This window comes from Mytilus californianus, unplaced genomic scaffold (genome assembly GCF_021869535.1).
Source record: "Mytilus californianus isolate M0D057914Y unplaced genomic scaffold, xbMytCali1.0.p SCAF_6, whole genome shotgun sequence".
In the NCBI taxonomy this organism is placed as follows: domain Eukaryota; kingdom Metazoa; phylum Mollusca; class Bivalvia; order Mytilida; family Mytilidae; genus Mytilus; species Mytilus californianus.
In genome coordinates, this window is record NW_026262712.1 from 98,144,487 (window position 1) to 98,166,027 (window position 21,541).

The 21,541-nt window shown below is 32.6% G+C and overlaps 1 protein-coding gene across 5 annotated transcripts in view; it reads left to right on the top strand.

Annotated features, from left to right (window-relative positions):
• Positions 1–21,541, top strand: part of LOC127705441 (LIM domain only protein 3-like) — a 152,417-nt gene that overhangs the window by 34,485 nt on the left and 96,391 nt on the right. For 4 of the 5 annotated variants that reach the window (XM_052209756.1, XM_052209761.1, XM_052209758.1 and 1 more), the window contains one exon: positions 7,101–7,169. In XM_052209756.1, the coding sequence (XP_052065716.1) occupies positions 7,101–7,169 (69 nt within the window). Of the gene's footprint in view, positions 1–7,100; positions 7,170–16,283; positions 16,400–21,541 lie in introns of those variants that run through there. The other variant, XM_052209759.1, reaches the window with a different exon arrangement.

Consider the following 21,541-nt stretch of genomic DNA (forward strand, 5'->3'; position numbering starts at 1 on the left):
CTACAGAAATATAATTTGCTTCAAGTAACAGAAATAACTAGGTCACTAGTAACTTATTTAATGAGTATGTGGGGTATAAGAGCTTGATAACAACAGGCTCTTCATAATCATTTGGTTTGAAAAGGATACTAGTAGTCTATATTCTTGATTTAGAAAAATGTAATTGCAAGACAAAAATCACATTACTTAGAATACTTTAGATCATTCAGGTAGTCTTTATTTATATGTACAAAAGAACAGCCAGTAGTCATTGGATATTGTTGATCATTCAAATAGTCTTGACCTATTTATTAGTACAAAAGAACAGCCAGTAGTCATTGGATATTGTAGATCATTGTGGTAGTCTTGACCTATTTATTTATAGAAAAAAACAGCCAGTAGTCATTGGATACTGTAGATCATTCAGGTAGTCTTGACCTATACATTTGTACTAAAAAAACAGCCAGTTGTCATCTTCACATAACACACACATATACGAATATCAATTATATGCTTATGAGACATGTTGGAATGTTAAACTAATTACGGTATGTGAAAATCAAGACTTGCATAAAAAATATAACAATATTAGAGACAGTGGCGTCATTTTTCCTCAGAGCTTTCAGCTCTTTGATTATTTAATTTATGTTGTCACCTGGCAGTCACTCACACCTTTTCACTTATAACGTTAACAGAGCTAGGGATTGCTTCTGTGGTCCTGCTTCATCTGTCTTTGTCTGCTTCATTCTAATGTTAATCTGCAATCAGAACCCACGTGACAGAATTCCACTAAATTTGCTCAAATTCTTCTACAAGTCATTGTGTTGTGCACCTGCTATTTTATTTTTTTATCTAAACGATTTTTGGGGTTACCAAAACATGGACTATTTAAAGCTTATATCATGTATATTATTTGGATTGTTCAAGATTCACACATTTTATTCGCCAAATCGATATTGTAAACCTTTTACAATTGAAGAAAGTATATTCTGAGAACTAATTATTTCCCTTATATATATAACTGTAAAAAAAAATTTGCCACAATCAGTCAGTCGACAGTATCGTAAACAAGTTATTATTTTTTGAGTCCTCATAAGAAAACATAAAAGTAAAAACATGTGGTATGATTGCTAATGAGACAACTCTCCACCAGAGACCAAATGACGTAGAAGGTTAGCAACTATAGACATTTTGTTTTTGATCTATAGAAAATCATCTTCTGAAATTGTTTTTTGTTTGTTTTTAAATGTCATGCTTGATTTTTATCTGATTTGTCAAGTGAAATAAGAAGATAACAAAACTTTACATAACATAATGTTAATTTACTTCTTGAATTCTATAGGCTATCAGGAAGAATTGTCAGGTTTTTACGACTTTCTATCTTTTCAATACATTTGTACAATTGCCATGAAAAGTGCCATTGTTTCTATGAACACTTGGCAACTTCCTGTTTTCTTCACAACTATAAACAAAAGATAGGAAGTTTTAAAAAATGTAGCTGTAATAAAATGCAAATTTGTAGCTGATCAAACTGTTGTAAAATCTATTAATCCTATTAACTCCCTAGCCACCTCTGTAATGCTTTTGTTATGATCAGAATAGTACGGAAACTTTAAGTTTCAATGGCTTCCCTAGGCAGGATAAGAATCCCTCCATTGCTCAATTTTCTAAACATTAATTTGGAATTTAATGTCACAAAGACAAGCTCAAGGGCATAATTTAAGCAATATTTAACAAATTAAGGATATTAGTCGAAATCTAAAATTTGATTTTCTTTATTTGAAGAATTTTTAAATAGTAGAGTATGTTCCTAATCCAGTTTAAATGAGCCAATATCGATGTATTATGAGTAATAAACGTAACTTAATTGACTTATTGGATTAATCCGAGTCATTTCTATCATACAAATGTTGATTGCACGAATAATTTGTAGATTTCAATTGAAAATTTTCCCTGATTAAACTAACAAATTTGAAGTTAAGCTACATAGTTCACCTTTAATACAAAATTTATTACATCCTTGGAGACTTTAATGTGTTATAGGATTACAGTATAAGCAAGACTTCCATCTTCTGCTTTTACCTTAAAAATACAATACTATTTGAGACTTATATGTCAGTTTTTGATATCATTTAGGACAATTCTTGCAATTCTCCTCATCGCTAATTATGATTTCAAAATTTTTATCTTCTTAATATCACTTCAGAACAAAATTACAAACAGATATACATTAGCTGAATGTTGATGTTGTGCAAACAGCCTGTAGTCAATGAGACACACACATTAAACTGTTGATGATATGCCAATATCTTGTAAGACATTGTTGATGTTGATGTTGACCCGACAGCCATTATCTTATAAGACATTATTTATATTGATGTTGACACGATAGCCAATATTTTATAATGACATTGTTGATGTTGACCCGACAGCCAATATCTTATAATGACAATGTTGACGTTGATGTTGAACCGACAGCCAATATCTTATAATGACATTGTTGACGTTGATGTTGAACCGACAGCCAATATCTTATAATGACATTGTTGATGTTGACCCGACAGCCAATATTTTATAATGACATTGTTGATGTTGACCCCACAGCCAATATTTTATAATGACATTGTTGATGTTGACCCGACAGCCAATATTTTATAATGACATTGTTGACGTTGATGTTGACCCAACAGCCAATATTTTATAATGACATTGTTGATGTTGACACGACTTTGTTGACGTTGATGTTGACACGACAGCTAATATCTTATAATGACATTGTTGACATTGATGAACACCATTGTGTTTAAAGACATTTTTTATGTTGAAATTGAACTGACAGTGAATATATTATTATGATAATGAGACATGGTAGATGTTGAATTGGACCTGACAGCCTATACCTTTATGTTTGTAGACATGGTAGATGTTAAATTAGACCTGACAGCCTATACCTTTATGTTTGTAGACATGGTAGATGTTGAATTAGTCCTGACAGCCTATACCTTTATGTTTGTAGACACGGTAGATGTTAAATTAGACCTGACAGCCTATACCTTTATGTTTGTAGACATGGTAGATGTTAAATTAGACCTGACAGCCTATACCTTTATGTTTGTAGACATGGTAGATGTTAAATTAGACCTGACAGCCTACACCTTTTTGTTTGTAGACATGGTAGATGTTAAATTAGTCCTGACAGACTATACCTTTATGTTTGTAGACATGGTAGATGTTGAATTAGACCTGACAGCCTATACCTTTATGTTTGTAGACATGGTAGATGTTAAATTAGACCTGACAGCCTATACCTTTATGTTTGTAGACATGGTAGATGTTGAATTAGTCCTGACAGCCTACACCTTTATGTGTGTAGACATGGTAGATGTTAAATTAGACCTGACAGCCTATACCTTTATGTTTGTAGACATGGTAGATGTTAAATTAGACCTGACAGCCTATACCTTTATGTTTGTAGACATGGTAGATGTTGAATTAGACCTGACAGCCTATACCTTTATGTTTGTAGACATGGTAGATGTTGAATTAGACCTGACAGCCTATACCTTTATGTTTGTAGACATGGTAGATGTTAAATTAGACCTGACAGCCTATGCCTTTATGTTTGTAAACATGGTTGACGTTTATGTTGAACTGACAGCCAAATTCCATTTTGTTAGTAGACAATGTCATTGGTTGATTTTGATGTTGACCTGACAGCCATTATGTTAGTAGACATGGTTGACAATAATGTTTACCTGACAGCAATTATGTTAGTAGACATGGTTGACTTTGATGTTGACCTGACAGCCATTATGTTAGTAGACATGGTTGACGATAATGTTAACCTGACAGCCATTATGTTAGTAGACATGGTTGACAATAATGTTTACCAGACAGCCTTATGTTAGTAGACATGGTTGACGATAATGTTTACCTGACAGCCATAATGTTAGTAGACATGGTTGACAATAATGTTTTCCTGACAACCATTTTGTTAGTAGACATGGTTGACTTTGATGCTGATCTGACAGTCAATTACATTTTGTTAGTAGACATGGTTGACTTTGATGCTGATCTGACAGTCAATTACATTATGTTAGTAGACATAGTTAACGTTAATGTTGACCTTACAGCCATTATGTTAGTAGACAATGTTATTGGTTGATTTTAATGTTGACCTGACAGCTATTGTGTTAGAAGACATGGTTGATGTTAATGTCCCCAACTAATAAGCACGCAAACAATGAATTGTCTGTGCTGAATTATTTTTACCTATCTCTAAAACACATGTAATTTATTTTCCTCTGATCCCTTTTTGTCAGCCTGCAACATTTATGTGCAGAAGTCAGACATAGTGAATTTATATTCCATTGGCTGCAGCAGTTAAGTGGTGTCAACATTTATGTTCAACTTCAGTCTCTGGTAAAACTTTTTAGACATCAATAACTTTGTGAATTTTATGAAACTTGGACAGAAGTTTTTTTAAATGACCAAAAGACAGTATCAAGTGCAAATTTTTTTTTAAATTTATTTCATTTTTCTGTAATGTCTTGATAAATGGACTTACAGTTAACATTTAGATACAATATAAGGTTAAAGTGTATCAGTCATCAGTAACTTCAATGAGACTGTTACAATTGTCTGTTTACCAGTAGGTTATTGGATAAATAGCATGGACTACATTGAATATAACTATGAAAAGCTTTTCATATCAGTTCACACCAGACCTAAATATCATCTCTGTGTAATTCATGGTTATAAATAGGTGAGTAATTCAGGCTGATTTGAGCCCTTGTTCAAGCCTTTCCTGTACTAACTATTTGTGATTTATGGTTTATTCTTATGACTGCCCTTGCTTAGAACATTATATCTAAAAGCTTCTATATTTTTCTGGAAATTAATTATTTTGGCCTATATCGCATAAGCTCACTTTTGTACTTTTCTGTAATAATTGCCATTTCAATTTATTCTTTGATTGTTTGCTTCCTTAATTTGAAAAGAAAATTTAAAGTCATGATGAAAATGAATTTCAATCTTTTGGTGGTTATATGGATTTCAGAAAATTGCTTTTAACATCTTATGATAAAAAAATAAATGAGGTTTTTGTTTTGCACTAGCCAGAAATGAATTAGGCTAGAGCCATTTCAATTTCCGTTATAATTGTCCAATCGAGTTCCTCGTCAGCAGACAGGTGCATGGTGATGGATTACTGAAAGGTCCCACGTATCCACGAGAAAAAAATCTCATTTCAATTAAGGAAAAAATTTACTTTCATTGAAAAGAAATTGGCTTATTACGAAATAAAAGGATGAAATAGAAGTCTTCATGAATAACTAATGCTCTGTGTTATAGGTTTTGAAAGAAGTGTTAAATTGTATATATACTTTCAATAGATGTGTCAAGTGTTTCTAACTGTAAAAGCAGTTTGCATGTCATGCCAAATAAAGGGTTAAGGCAATGATTTGTCAAATTATCTATTTAAAAGTGCATGTCTACATCATCTGATAACAAAACAAAATTCTCTTTTTTTCTGTAGTTTCATTTGATCTTTTGATATATTGAACAGTAGAGCATGATTCTCCTTCTCAAATTAACCACTGTACCAGCTTGTAATTGAACTGGGGACCCCTAGCACAGTAAGCCAATGCTCTACCAACTGAACTAAAGACGTACTCCACTAAAACAGCTAATGCAGTGCAGTCATTAAACTAGGTTATGGGTGCCAGTCAACTTGCCCCACCTAAACAGTAATAATAACATGATGATGATAACCAATATCAAACCTATGCTAAACTTCAATTTTTTTAACCACCCAGAGGTGGATTTAGAGGGGGCAGGGTGCCTACGGCTTCCTCTTATGGAGCTACATATATGGTAAATGCATAGACTTTGTACATGTCCCACTCCAAATGTTGCTAAGTTTGGGACCCCAGCCCCCTTTTTTCAAAATCCTGGATCCGCATCTGCCACCACGATTTTTTTTATAGGTTTTTTCATCAGAAGGTCAAATTTACTGTTGATTTTCCTTAAACAAGTTGCAACTGTACTGGGAAAGGAAATCACAGCTCCACCAACCAAGCTATAGCTTACTGTACTGGGACAGGAAGTCACATCTCCACCAACCAAGCTATAGCTTACTGTACTGGGACAGGAAGTCACAGCTCCAGCAACCAAGCTATAGCTTACTGTACTGGGACAGGAAGTCACATCTCCACCAACCAAGCTATAGCTTACTGTACTTGGACAGGAAGTCACAGCTCCACCAACCAAGCTATAGCTTACTGTACTGGAACAGGAAGTCACATCTCCACCAACCAAGCTATAGCTTACTGTACTGGGACAGGAAGTCACAGCTCCACCAACCAAGCTATAGCTTACTGTACTGGGACAGGAAGTCACAGCTTCACCAACCAAGCTATAGCTTACTGTACTGGAACAGGAAGTCACAGCTCCACCAACCAAGCTATAGCTTACTGTACTGGGACAGGAAGTCACAGCTCCAGCAACCAAGCTATAGCTTACTTTCCTGGGACAGGAAGTCACATCTCCACCAACCAAGCTATAGCTTACTGTACTTGGACAGGAAGTCACAGCTCCACCAACCAAGCTATAGCTTACTGTACTGGAACAGGAAGTCACATCTCCACCAACCAAGCTATAGCTTACTGTACTGGGACAGGAAGTCACAGCTCCACCAACCAAGCTATAGCTTACTGTACTGGGACAGGAAGTCACAGCTTCACCAACCAAGCTATAGCTTACTGTACTGGGACAGGAAGTCACAGCTCCACCAACCAAGCTATAGCTTACTGTACTGGGACAGGAATTCACAGCTCCAACAACCAAGCTATAGCTTCTCTCCTAATGGAGTTTTGTATAAATCTACTTTCGCAAGGGAATCATTGCAGCAATGATTATATTTAACAGAAAATATGTTGTGGTCATATATACATATTATCTGGTAATAAAAACAAAACCAAAGAGGAAAACACATGAAAAATTCATGTGTATGCACACATTATGGAAACAGTTAAATACAAAATAAACACAAAAAAACTACATGATTGGGTATCATGTCAATTTAACTCAAAAGTTAATTCTAAAATTATTTCTATTTTCAGCTGACGAGAAACTGACAGAGGAGGGGTTATCTCCCCTAATTCTTGACCAAGATGTCCTCCCAATCACTGGTAAGATATTATTAGAAAAAACTTTATTTATTGGTATGAATTATCAGTGTTATGAGAATAACAGTACCAACATCTGAACAGCAAGGGAACAGTGAAACATTTTTATTCTCTATATTAATAACATAGGTTTCAGAAAACACTTTGGACGCAGCAAATTTATGAAAGGTTATTTTTCATTTATAGTTCTTTTAGAAGTTTTTATAGAATCAATGTCAGTGCAGATTTTCAAGTCAGTTACTGATATATACCATCAGTGATATGAAAACATATTTTTCGATATAAATAATTCAAAAGCATGAGTCCAATTTGTGTGAAATATTTTATTCCTCCATCATAGTGTTAGTATGTCATTTAAGATGAAGAAATCATAAATAAGCCGTTATGACAGACAGCCAACAAATTGAATAATAGTATAGGTCTTATACACCTTGTCGTAATTGTACAAAATGTATATAACACCATCCGTGAAAGACCAGGGACAAAAATGTCAAAATCATATGCTGTAATTTTATTTCCCATCAAATTCTGGCGAAACAGGATTTGACGTTTAATGTGCCTCTCCTTTTGTATAAGTCCAACAAAACAAAAAGATTGGATTCTAATTAAGTTTCCTTAGATACGATGAAGAATTGATGTCCTGCAAGTTAAAAGCCGAGGGCAATTTTTCTTTTCAATTTTAAAAGTTTATTAAGTGGTTGTCCACTAGGAAAAAAATCTAGATTTTTAACTTATAGAACATTAAAAGTAATAGCTTTGTCTGAAAGTGTGACACATAAATAAATGATGCTTCCCTTTCATGTCAAATTGGACAGCAGGGAAAAAAATGAATATGCCAGGTCGTAAGACTGATAGATTTTAAATCAATACTTCAATGGATATGAGAAAAATGGGTAAAGACACATTTATAAAATATAAGAGAGATGAAAAGAGAAAGTTTTGTATCTTACTGTGTTATCAAGGAGATTTCTACTTCATCAGAGTTGTCTCCCCATTACACGTGTTGACTTTTTTAATCATGAAAAGGGTAGCCATTGTGTAGAGTTGATGTGTTGTCATTTTAGCCCTTGAAAAGTGATAGGACTCCTACTTTAAGTTGTATTTTGAAAAACAAATGTGTCTTCTAACTAATTAGAATCATCTAATATACTTTTAGGCCTTTATATACAACTTAAAATTGTTATATAATTCACCGAGCAAATTTAGAAAAAAAAAGCTATTTAATTATCTAGAAATTTTAATAAGTTGAAGAATTATACATGTTATAGCCCTTTAGAGAATATACAAAAAATTTGAAATTTAAAATATTTTTTTTAGTTGTGATTTTTGAAGATCAGATATTTACAGTCAAAGGTCTTTGGCAGAAATTTAACGTTATTTTACAATGTTCCTATTCCTTTAGTTAGTTTGTTTTGCCTTAATTGAAAACCAATTTGTCAAGTGTTTTCTTACAATACTGATAATAGCCAAAACTCAAATGATATTTTTATATGATTTATACTGATCCTCTTAAAGCTATGAACATTTATTGACCTTAGTAAAGTAGTGCGAGCCCAAGGGTTCAGTGGACATATTACAACTGTCACATGCATATGACAATGTCATTTAGATTAAATAAAAAATATACAATTTACCCTGAATATTAATATAGTTGTATGAAAAATGCAATTATCTTAGATGTCGAAACCAATTGACCTGTATATCATACGTAATTTCATGTTGGTATAATTTTGATCAAATTTGCTATGGATAATGCTTGGATCATTGCTAAAGAATACTGATCAGTTTAGTGACAAAAGGTAGGTTTCCTTCTAGTTAATTAGCACAGGAAAACAGTGGGAATACTTAGACAACATTTATTGTTAGTTATTATGGGAAAAAAATTCTAGAAAAGTGCAACATTGAAAGAGAAAAAAATGTTGACTCAAAAGTTCAGGATAGTATTGCTCTTAATATCACAGAAAACAGTTGGTCTAAGTGTTAATTATAAGGACTTGAGTACTCTCAGATCTTTACTTGGTGTCTTTTTTGTTGTGGGATATATAGATACTCTGCCACGTTCAGTCTTTAGAGGTTTTCTGCTTTGTATTGATCTGATGAGTTAAGCCCTTTTTAACTGATTTTTTTATCTTTGTTGCTTTACCTGACCAGTGTGTTTGTTATTGATATCTTTGTTGCTTTACCTGACTGATATCTTTGTTGCTTTACCTGACTGATATCTTTGTTGCTTTACCTGACCAGTCTGTTTGTTATTGATATCTTTGTTGCTTTACCTGACTGATATCTTTGTTGCTTTACCTGACCAGTCTAATTGTTATTTATCTTTGTTGCTTTACCTGCCTGATATCTTTGCTGCTTTACCTGACCTATGTGTTTGTTATTGATATCTTTGTTGCTTTACCTGACCAATGTGTTTGTTATTGAGATCTTTGCTTCTTTACCCGACTAGTGTGTTTGTTATTAATATCTTTGTTGCTTTACCTGACCAGTATGTTTGTTATTGATATCTTTGTTGTTTTACCTGACTAGTGTGTTTGTTATTGATATCTTTGTTGCTTTACCTGACTGTGTGTTTGTTATTGAGATCTTTGCTGCTTTACCTGACCAGTATGTTTTTCATTGGTATCTTTGTTGCTTTACCCGACCAGTGTGTTTGTCATTGATATCTTTGTTGCTTTACCTGACTAGTGTGTTTGTTATTGATATCTTTGTTGCTTTATCTGACCAGTGTATTTTTATTGATATCTTTGTTGCATTACCTGACTAGTATGTTTGTTATTGATATCTTTGTTGCTTTACCTGACCAGTGTGTTTGTTATTGCTATCTTGCTGCTTTACCTGACCAGAGTGTTTGTTATTGAGATCTTTGCTTCTTTACCTGACCAGTATGTTTGTTATTGATATCTTGCTGCTTTACCAGGCTAGAGTGGTTGTTATTGAGATCTTTGCTTCTTTACCTGAGTGTGTTTGTTATTGATATCTTTGTTGCTTTACCTGACCAGTGTGTTTGTTATTGATATCTTTGCTGCTTTACCTGACTTGTGTGTTTGTTATTGATATTTCTGTTGCTTAACCTGACTAGTGTGTTTGTTATTGATATCTTTGTTGCTTTACCTGACCATTGTGTTTGTTATTGATATCTTTGTTGCTTTACCTGACTAGTTAGTTTGTAATTGATATCTTTGTTGCTTTACCTGACCAGTGTGTTTGTTATTGATATCTTTGTTGCTTTACCTGACCATTGTGTTTGTTATTGATATCTTTGCTGCTTTATCTGACCAGTGTGTTTGGTATTGATATCTTGGTTGCTTTACCCGACCAGTGTGTTTGTTATTTATATCTTTGCTGCTTTATCTGACCAGTGTGTTTGGTATTGATATCTTTGCTGCTTTATCTGACTAGTGTGTTTGTTATTGATATTTCTGTTGCTTAACCTGACTAGTGTGTTTGTTATTGATACCTTTGTTGCTTTACCTGACCAGTGATTTTTTGTTGATATCTTTGCTGCTTTACCTGACCAGTGTGTTTGTTATTGATATCTTTGCTGCTTTACCTGACCAGTGTGTTTGTTATTGAGATCTTTGCTTCTTTACCTGACCATTGTGTTTGTTATTGATATCTTTGTTGCTTTACCTGACCAGTGTGTTTGTTATTGATAGCTTTGCTGTCTTACCTGACCAGTGTGTTTGTTATTGATATCTTTGCTGTCTTACCTGACCAGTGTTTTTGTCATTGATATCTTTGTTGCTTTACCTGACCATTGTGTTTGTTATTGATATCTTTACTGCTTAAATTACCTGACCAGTGTGTTTGTTATCATTCTGTTTCATCACCTTTCATTATATTAGATGATTTATTCAGATTAAATTGCTGGACATAAAGGCTAAAGGAAGAACATCAATCCTTTAAGACATGTTTGTATGGACTTTTCACACTAAATTTTATTCTTAACATTAATGAAGTAGGGGTACCTATACATTAATCAATCTTTTTTCGGTTATTGATTACTATATGAAATCTGTTCAGAATTTGACCTTGACCAATATTTTTTTTTGACAGAAGTGAAGATTTCGTAATCTGCATATAAAGTACTATGGGTTTGAGAAAGTACCTTATAATGTGATTATAGCACTATGTAACTATTGTAATGATATTTCAGTACATGTACCAGAAACATACATTACTGGATTTGCACTATATATATGTGTGTTAGTACAAGTTTTTGTACTCTTATTTAGTATAAAAACTATCACACTTCCAGTAAGATTGGATTAAATAAAACAGAAGTACTGTATATATTTTGTATCTTTGTTGTAAATGAAGTATCTATCATGTATTGCAAATCTAGCTCACTACGTAGTACTGTAGAATTATGGTTCTAAAGGTAGAGTTATTGGAAGCTAACATTATTAAGGTATATATGTGTAGGATTTGAAAAGTCCGCAGCGTGGAGACAGTACATTAGCACTTAAACTTTATTTGAGTGTGTTAACTAATTTGGAAAAGGGCACTCACTGTATGATGTTATAAAACAGTTGAAAAGTGACAACATTGTTTTCTTTAACACCTGGGTTATGTCAAATTGACATCTGTAAATTTTTAATAATATTAAGTATGTGCTAAGTATCCATATATGATTCAGTTTTCTAGTTTTTAACAGTGTTCTGACAAGTGACCATTAATTGACATAAAAATTTTCAATTAAAAAACATTTTATAATGTTATAAAACAGTTGAAAAGTGACACAAATTGACATTTGTAAATTCATGATAATAAGGTAGCGTCTAAGTAACCAATATATGATTCAGTTTCCTAGTTTTTTTAGGGTTCTAACCTAAGTATTTGACCATTGCACTGTAAGTATCACTTATTTCTCTACATTATAGAAACTTTAAAATAGATCCTCGATTCCATCATCAGCATCATCAACATTTAGGTTCAGTCTGTGGTTCAAGTTTTTCAGACACAAATAACTTTGTCAAACCTTTATGGAATTTCATGAAATTTGGACAGAAGATAATATTTGAAGCAAAATTTTGAAACAAATATTAATTTCATTTTTCAGCATTTTACTGATAGACAGACATAGTTTTTTGCAGTTAAAATTTACAGTCTAAGATTACATTTTTTTTTACATCATAAATTTTTAAACCTTCATTGATTGTTATGAAACCAAGACAGAAGGAAGCTAATCTACAAGATCAAGAAATTGCATCTAAAGAAAACATTCGATTTTTTAAAAATTCTGTATGTTACTTTTAAATGGACTCACTTTTTACAGTTTAAACAGTACACTTTTACACTGAAAGCAGCTATCACAGGCGACACAGGGTTCCAGGAAACCCTTTACAAATAGTATTAACAAGTTTATACTGAAATCACTGTTAGGTAGAGAAAGTAGATACATGTTGAAACAATTCAGTATTAAATGATTTTTCACTTAATTTACAATTCTGTATTTTATGATCTGTAGCAACCCAATGTTGCAAGAAGCAAAAAGACATCTAGAGGTCAACGTCCTCAACAATCTAAGACTTGTGTTTACATTATATGTCAAGTAATAAATCATATCACAAAGCTGGAAAACTTTTGAAAAAAATTAATAGAGACTAGATTAAAGATCTGTCATTCATACCACCTTCTTTTAATGACTAAAACATTAAGATATAACATGCAGACCACCAATGACGGGGTTCCTGCCATGCAGATCATGGCAAGATATATGTTACAAACTTCCAGGTTTAACACAGCCCTCAAGGATATATACTAGTACAGTAATATCTTTCGGTTTATCTTTAAAATACAAAGATCTGTTCTTAAAGAAAAAAAATAAAACTTCCAACTACCCAAGTAAAATATATTAGGTCCTCAAAATTTTTAATTTTTTCAATAGAGAACAACATTAAATAGTGTTGTTTTATCTATTACCTTGGTGAAAGACAACTGTGAAACATTAGGTATACACCTACATTTTACCCTACCACACGACCACCTCTTCAGATGTTGGTTCACCATATATAATTTCAGGTTATTTTATTTTAAATAAATAAAAGAAATTTAAGGCCCTATATATATGCCATGGATTGCCTTGGAGAACAGAACTTAATTTATTGAATTCAAAGTCTAATTTCCTAGACCATGTATTGGCTGTTGTTGTTTTTCTTTGTTTGTACACAGGTTTTTTTCGGAGTTGAGTGAAATTGGTGGTTAAATAAGTGTGGTCTTTTGAACTGTCCAATATTTTGGCAATTCCTGTTATCTTTTTTATGTATTATAATTTTGTTTATGTCCTGCCTATGATAGTAAGGGCATTATGTTTTCTCAGGTCTGTGCATCAGTCCGATATTCCCTTTGTCCAATATTTCGTTCTTCCAAACCTGCCCAGGATTGATTGATTAATGCTTGTTTAAGCCCCAAGTTCTGAATGATTAAGTTGACCAGGAAGTTGAGTTCACATCGACACTGAAACTAAGGTACATGTGATTGTTTATGAGATGTTTTTTTTTAATTATATGGTAGATAACAGTTTTGACTTTGTTTTCCTTGTTCACTCATCACAGATATGACTGGTAACAGTTTTGATTTTGTTTTCCTTGTTCACTCATCACAGATATGACTGGTAACAGTTTTGATTTTGTTTTCTCTTGTTCACTCATCACAGATATGGCTGGTAACAGTTTTGATTTTGTTTTCCTTGTTCACTCATCACAGATATGACTGGTAACAGTTTTGATTTTGTTTTCCTTGTTCACTCATCATAGATATGACTGGTAACAGTTTTGATTTTGTTTTCCTTGTTCACTCATCACAGATATGACTGGTAACAGTTTTGATTTTGTTTTCCTTGTTCACTCATCACAGATATGACTGGAAACAGTTTTGACTTTGTTTTCCTTGTTCACTCATCATAGATATGACTGGTAACAGTTTTGATTTTGTTTTCCTTGTTCACTCATCACAGATATGACTGGTAACAGTTTTGATTTTGTTTTCCTTTTTCACTCATCACAGATATGACTGTAAACAGTTTTGACTTTGTTTTCCTTGTTCACAGATATGACTGGTAACAATTTTGACTTTGTTTTCCTTGTTCACTCATCACAGATATGACTGGTAACAGTTTTGATTTTGTTTTCCTTGTTTCCTCATCACATATATGACTGGTAACAGTTTTGACTTTATTTTCCTTGTTCACTCATCACAGATATGACTGGTAACAGTTTTAATTTTGTTTTCCGTGTTCACTCATCACAGATATGACTGGTAACAGTTTTGATTTTGTTTTCCTTTTTCACTCATCACAGATATGACTGGTAACAATTTTGACTTTGTTTTCCTTGTTTACTCATCTCAGATATGTCTGGTAACAGTTTTGACTTTGTTTTCCTTGTTCACTCATTACAGATATGACTGGTAACAGTTTTGACTTTGTTTCCCTTGTTCACTCATCACAGATATGACTGGTAACAGTTTTGATTTTGTTTTCCTTGTTCCCTCATCACATATATGACTGGTAACAGTTTTGACTTTGTTTTCCTTGTTCACTCATTACAGATATGACTGGTAACAGTTTTGACTTTGTTTTCCTTGTTCCCTCATTACAGATATGACTGGTAACAGTTTTGACTTTGTTTTCCTTGTTCCCTCATTACAGATATGACTGGTAACAGTTTTGACTTTGTTTTCCTTGTTCCCTCATTACAGATATGACTGGTAACAGTTTTGACTTTGTTTCCCTCATTACAGATATGACTGGTAACAGTTTTGATTTTGTTTTCCTTGTTCACTCATCTCAGATATGACTGGTTACAGTTTTGATTTTGTTTTCCTTGTTCACTCATCACAGATATGACTGGTAACAGTTTTGACTTTGTTTTCCTTGTTCCCTCATCACAGATATGACTGGTAACAGTTTTGACTTTGTTTTCCTCGTTCACTCATCACAGATATGACTGATAACAGTTTTGACTTTGTTTTCCTTGTTCCCTCATCACAGATATGACTGGTAACAGTTTTGACTTTGTTTTCCTTATTCACTCATTACAGATATGACTGGTAACAGTTTTGACTTTGTTTTCCTTGTTCACTCATTACAGATATGACTGGTAACAGTTTTGACTTTGTTTTCCTTGTTCCCTGAGCATCACAGATATGACTGATCAGGTAGTGTTAAAGCTGACTGTCACTCTGAGTACATTCTGAGTACATTCTCATGTTTAAGTTTTTGTTTTAGTTAGTTAACAAAGAAGTTGAAAGTTACAGTACATGTTTATTATAATGTAAAACTTAATACACGTGTTCATCATTATATGAAATGTTTACATAACTTTTTGTTTTGAATTATTTTGTGAATTTACTCAGGAATCATAAGAGCCCTTAATTGGTAACAAAATATATCTTATCTTATCTTATCTTATCTTATTATGATGTAAAACTTAATACACGTGTTCATCATTATATGAAATGTTTACATAATTTTTTGTTTTGAATTATTTTGTGAATTTACTCAGGAATCATATTAGAGCCCTTAATTGGTAACAAAATATATCTTATCTTATCTTATCTTATCTTATCTTATCTTAGTCTTTTTATTTGTCCGGCTGTCTTTTTCATCAGAGTTCTAAATCTATTGTTGGCAGTGTGTGGTCATTGTTGTGCTGTCCAAAGTTTTGGAGAATCCTGTTATCCTTTTATGTACAATTCAAATTGGGGAACAGGGTATGAATTTTGGGTTTTTAGTTTGAAAGGGTGGAGTTGTGTGTCACTTTTATCAAATTACATTTTATTGCTATTTTAGCTCCTTTGCACTTGTGTACCAATTCAATTAGTTGCAAGAGAGAAAATATACTTTCTATCTAAAATAAAATCCACTTAAAACCAATTATCTCTTTATCTTTGAAAATTTATAAGTGAATTAAATAATTATGAAAATGATATCTATAAAACATTTAATGATTATTTTTGATAGTTGACAACTTTCATCAGTGACATCCACAGATGCTGGTAACATATTGGTGATACTACTTTTCCGTGCTTTTGTAACAGGTGCCCTCTTCTTACTACTGACATATTGTATAATTATTGAAATGATACATTAATTTTATATCTAGTGGTCTGTACAGAGAGGTTCATTATAACATTAACTAAAATGGATGAACATGTTCACAGTCATGCCAGTGAATTTTTAGATATGGTAGATTTTGTGGAGAGTCAAGATTTTGGGGCTGACATCGGTGAGCTTTTTTTCACTTTTAGGAAACTAATACTGTTAAGTGCCCGTTCTTATAACAATCATCCTGAACGTCTATAGTTCAATGTTTTGAAGGCTGACAAATATTATTAATTAAATTATTCCTTATATTTTTTTCTTGGAATAGAGTAGGAAATAGAAATTTATTTGAAATGGTCACCTCTTCTTATATTATTGATCAGTATTATTTTTGGGTCTTTCCCCTAGCAAATCATGGACTTTGCCATTACTTTAATCTGACAGCACCCATTTTGTATTCACATTAGTCCTATTAAAAACCCCATATTAGAGTTCTTGCAATTTTTTCATAGGCTTTACCAAATGTTGTGCAGGCACTACTAAATGTCTCTGTATAAAAATGTACCTGTATTTTTGTCTTGTCTGCAACATTAGTCCAGGAAGCCAGACATAGAAGTCCTACATACTGTATTGGGTGGCATCAAGATTTAAATTCTTACTGCGGTATAAGAACATTAATAACTGTTCAAACCTTCATTGACTATGATGAAACATCAGGACAGATGCTTTGTTAAGATCAAAAGATAAATTTGGAAATATTTTGTTTTTCTTTTTTCCATATTTTAATGATTGGATGGACTTAAATCTTTCTTTAAGATCAAGAATTAGCATCTGGAGCAAAAGTTGGATTTTTGATTTTATATTTTTCCATTTTTCACTGATAAAATTTTTGACCTCGTTTTTTTTTTTGGCTGTTTACATTTATAAACAGTCTGAGATTAAAAGGTTTTCAAGCATCAATAACTTTGTCAAACCTTGATAGAATGTTATGAAACTTGTTCAGAAGCTGCTCCATGATCAAAGAACAGCATCTGAAGAAAATTTGTTTTTCCTCTGTAAAGTTTAACTATTTTTACAGTGATAGCACCTGAGTAGCAGGTGAGCCCAGAGACAATTATATTAAGGAGATATTAAGAGCCTGTGATATATAGACACTGTGCACCTCTCATATTGTTTTAGTAAGCAATATCTTGACCATTGATTTTGGGGGGGGGGGGGGGGGGGCAGTAAGTACAATTGCACTTGCTTTACTAGCAGTTCCTTTAGTCTTTCATTGTACATGGCAAAATAAAAATAAAAAAATTGATAAAAACTTAATTAATGAAATAGTTTATATAATGTCAATAACTGGTATCATAAAATTATCAGTAGAAAGAAATAGATGGAGGCATTGTAAATTCAATATTAGCTATATATAAGACTCACCTCACCAAGTCATAAGTTGTCTCTGCTTCGTCATTGTATTCGGGGTGCCCGCTCGATCTCCTCATTCAAAGTAAGAATGATTCCCGCTCCTGTGGATATAGCTAAACACCGGAAATAAAGAACATGCTAATAAACAGAACTTAACAGCATGGCTGTTTGTCCAGTGGCAAATATTACAAGCATATCTAGGAGGATTATATCAAACACTTTGGTTGTTCGAAACAAATGATTATCAAATTCATTTAATTTAGTAGGTCAAAACTTATTATTACAAAAATCTATTTAGGGTAAATTCAGATAAATTTAATATTGCAATTACTTTTCACTGAAACTCAACTTTTTAATAACGGTTTGATTTAGTGAAAAATGGATTCACACTTCATGTTATGGACAAAAGATTTTAATGGGGCTTTTGGCGGAGGATTGTTAAACATTAGTAAAATTTAAAATTAAAAAAATAGCAAGTTGATTTTACACAATGAAATGTGTCCAATCCAAAACTGTGAAACAATTAATATTATATAACATATAAATATTGTTTCTTTTTGTTTGCATGAAGTATCACTACACTCATTCCTTCAAACTCCAGTCATACACTAACTCAACTTATTCCACCTGTTGCCAGCTATTCCATCATACTTAAGTGACATATTAAAATGGATGTAAAATACATTATGTCATGGCAAATATTTAAATGAGTTAAACTTAATTTTTCCAAAAGTTATTTACCTGAGTTAACTCACAAACTGAACAAAAGCCTGAAGGTTTCGGCCATATGGTCTCTTGAACCATGGAAAAAATTCTAACTGACTCACATACTAGTATTTATTGATCATGCAAATCATTTAAGAATTATTAGTTTTTGTGAGACCATTCTTTTAAGATTGATAATAAAGTTAAAATATCTAAATATCCAGATTTTTTTTTTCACTGTGAATAAAAAGGATTCGTTCACACAAGACTGTTTTACTGATTTAATTAACAAAATACAGTTTTGGGCATTGTAATGATAGTAAAATTATACTTCCATGAAATGTGTGGAAGTTAAAAAAGATTAAATTCTCAGCAGATAGAAGATTTCAGATTTCAATTTAATTGTTTAAATTATTTTTAAAAATGTTAAAAAATAATAAATCATAAATTTGAGACATGAGAACAGCATGATATTGGTGTTTCATGCTGGACTGATAATTGCAGTACAATTTTAAGTTAGTGGAAGTCTTTGATATTATTTGCATATAAATTAACAAGTGGGGATAGTGCATATTAACTGCTCAGTGATGATAATTAAATAACTAAATCTGTCATAGTATAGCGATTAAATATAAGAGATTTTTTTTCCAAACTGTCCTCCGATGTCATCCATCAAGTTCCAACACAGAAAATATGTTGCCAATATATTAACATATATATTTGAATTTGTTTGGTTTGAAATTTCAACATTTGAGGCAATTGTATTTGATTGTAGTTGATATGACTATGTGGAATAGACATTAGAAAACTGGCTATTAGTATTAGTAAATGGTAGTTGGACAGGTGAAAATTAGATGTTTTATTTAATCAATGTATTCTTAATGTTGGAAACTGATACATCCTTGAAACAAAACTATTCAATGATGGCATACATATTGAAGTTGAATCTTAATGTTTACAGTATGCCACTGTTTGAGATCTTGTTTTCTCTTTTCTAGATTTTTTTCTCTCTACTTTTAATTAGAGCATACACAAAATGTATCAACACAAATTTTCGTGCTAATTAAGACTTATTCATAATCCTATTAAAATGTATGTAAACTTGAAGACAAATAATTGATCATGAGTATAATTCATTGCCAAGTCAATCTAAAGACTCTTTAACTTCACCCCAGTTCCTCTAAACAAATGTTTATATCCCCCAGCTCTCGGAAGCAGGTGGTATATAGTAAAGGGTTGTCAGTTCATTCAGTCATTTGTTCATTTGTCTGTCCTTCTGTTGTTCTATCACCTTAAACTCTGCTGAACTACTTGAGAGAATTTTGTGACACTTTCACAGAATCTTATTCACTTGCACCTTATATTTCATTTCTTCATGCAGTTGACGTTTGGGTGTAACTTGGACATGATATGGATTTTTTCCTTGCACTATTGTATCAGCTTCTCCTCTTAAACGCCAAAAGAGAAAACCCATTAAAATGTGACAAAATGATAATGAATTAAATGAGTAACCTTCATTGCTAGTGACAGGTACATAAACATATGGTTCGATCAGAATAAACTAGTTTTTCTATATCTCAACCCTGCCCCTTTTAATACCCAAAAATGGACTAAACAAAAAGTAAATTAAAAAACATATAATAAAATTACAGGAAACACACTTAGTTAATACTCTGAATTAATAGTATGATGTGTAATAAAAACACACTTAGTTACTCTGAATTAATAGTATGATGTGTAATAAAAACACAAAAACAAACAAAACAAACATAAACAATAATATTCCAATTATCAACTTTACTGCAACCAAACTCAATGGCAGTTAACCGTATCAAAGAATGGTCAAAGTTACTGCAACCAAGTTCAAAGTGCAGTTAACCGTATCAAAGAATTATCAAAGTTACTGCAACCAAGTTCAAAGTGCATTTAACTGTATCAAAGAATGATCAAAGTTACTGTAACCATACTCACAGTGCAGTTAATTGTTTCAATGATTGATCAAAGTTACTAAACCAAGCTCAAAGTGCAGTTAACTGTATCAAAGAATGATCAAAATTACTGGAACCAAGCTCAAAGTGCAGTTAACTGTATCAAAGAATGATCAAAGTTACTGCAACCAAACTCAAAGTGCAGTTAACCATATCAAAGTATGATCAAAGTTACTGCAACCAAACTCAAAGTGCAGTTAACTGTATCAAAGAATGATCAAAGTAACTGGAACCAAGCTCAAAGTGCAGTTAAGTGTATCAAAGAATGATCAAAGTTACTGCACCAAAACTCAAAGTACAGTTAACCATATCAAAGAATGATCAAAATAACTGGAACCAAGCTCAAAGTGAAGTTAACTGTATCAAAGAATGATCAAAGTTACTGCAACCAAACTCAAAGTGCAGTTAACCGTATCAAAGAATGATCAAAATAACTGGAACCAAGCTCAAAGTGCAGTTAACCGTAACAAAGATTGATCAAAGTTACAGCAACCATGCTCAAAGTGCAGTTAACTGTATCAAATAATGAACCAAGTTACTGCAAGCAAAGTCAAAGTGCAGTTAACCCTATCAAAGAATGATCAAAGTTACTGGAACCAAGTTCAAAGTGCAGTTAACCGTATCAAGGAATGATCAAAGTTACTAGAACCAAGTTCAAAGTGCAGTTGACTGTATCAAAGAATGATCAAAGTTACTGGAACCAAGCTCTAAGTGCAGTTAACTGTATCAAAGAATGATCAAAGTTACTGGAACCAAGTTCAAAGTGCAGTTAACCGTATCAAAGAATAATAAAAATTACTGCAACCAAGCTCAAAGTGCAGTTAACTGTATCAAAGAATGATCAAAGTTACTGCAACCATACTCAAAGTGCAGTTAACCGTACCAAAGAATGATCAAAGTTTCTGGAACCAAGTTCAAAGTGCAGTTCACTGTATCAAAGAATGATCAAAGTTTCTGGAACCAAGTTCAAAGTGCAGTTCACTGTATCAAAGAATGATCAAAGTTACTGCAACCAAACTCAAAGTGCAGCTAACCATATCAAAGAATGATCAAAGTTACTGCAACCAAACTCAAAGTGCAGTTAACCATATCAAAGTATGATCAAAGTTACTGCAACCAAACTCAAAGTGCAGTTAACTGTATCAAAGAATGATCAAAGTAACTGGAACCAAGCTCAAAGTGCAGTTAAGTGTATCAAAGAATGATCAAAGTTACTGCAC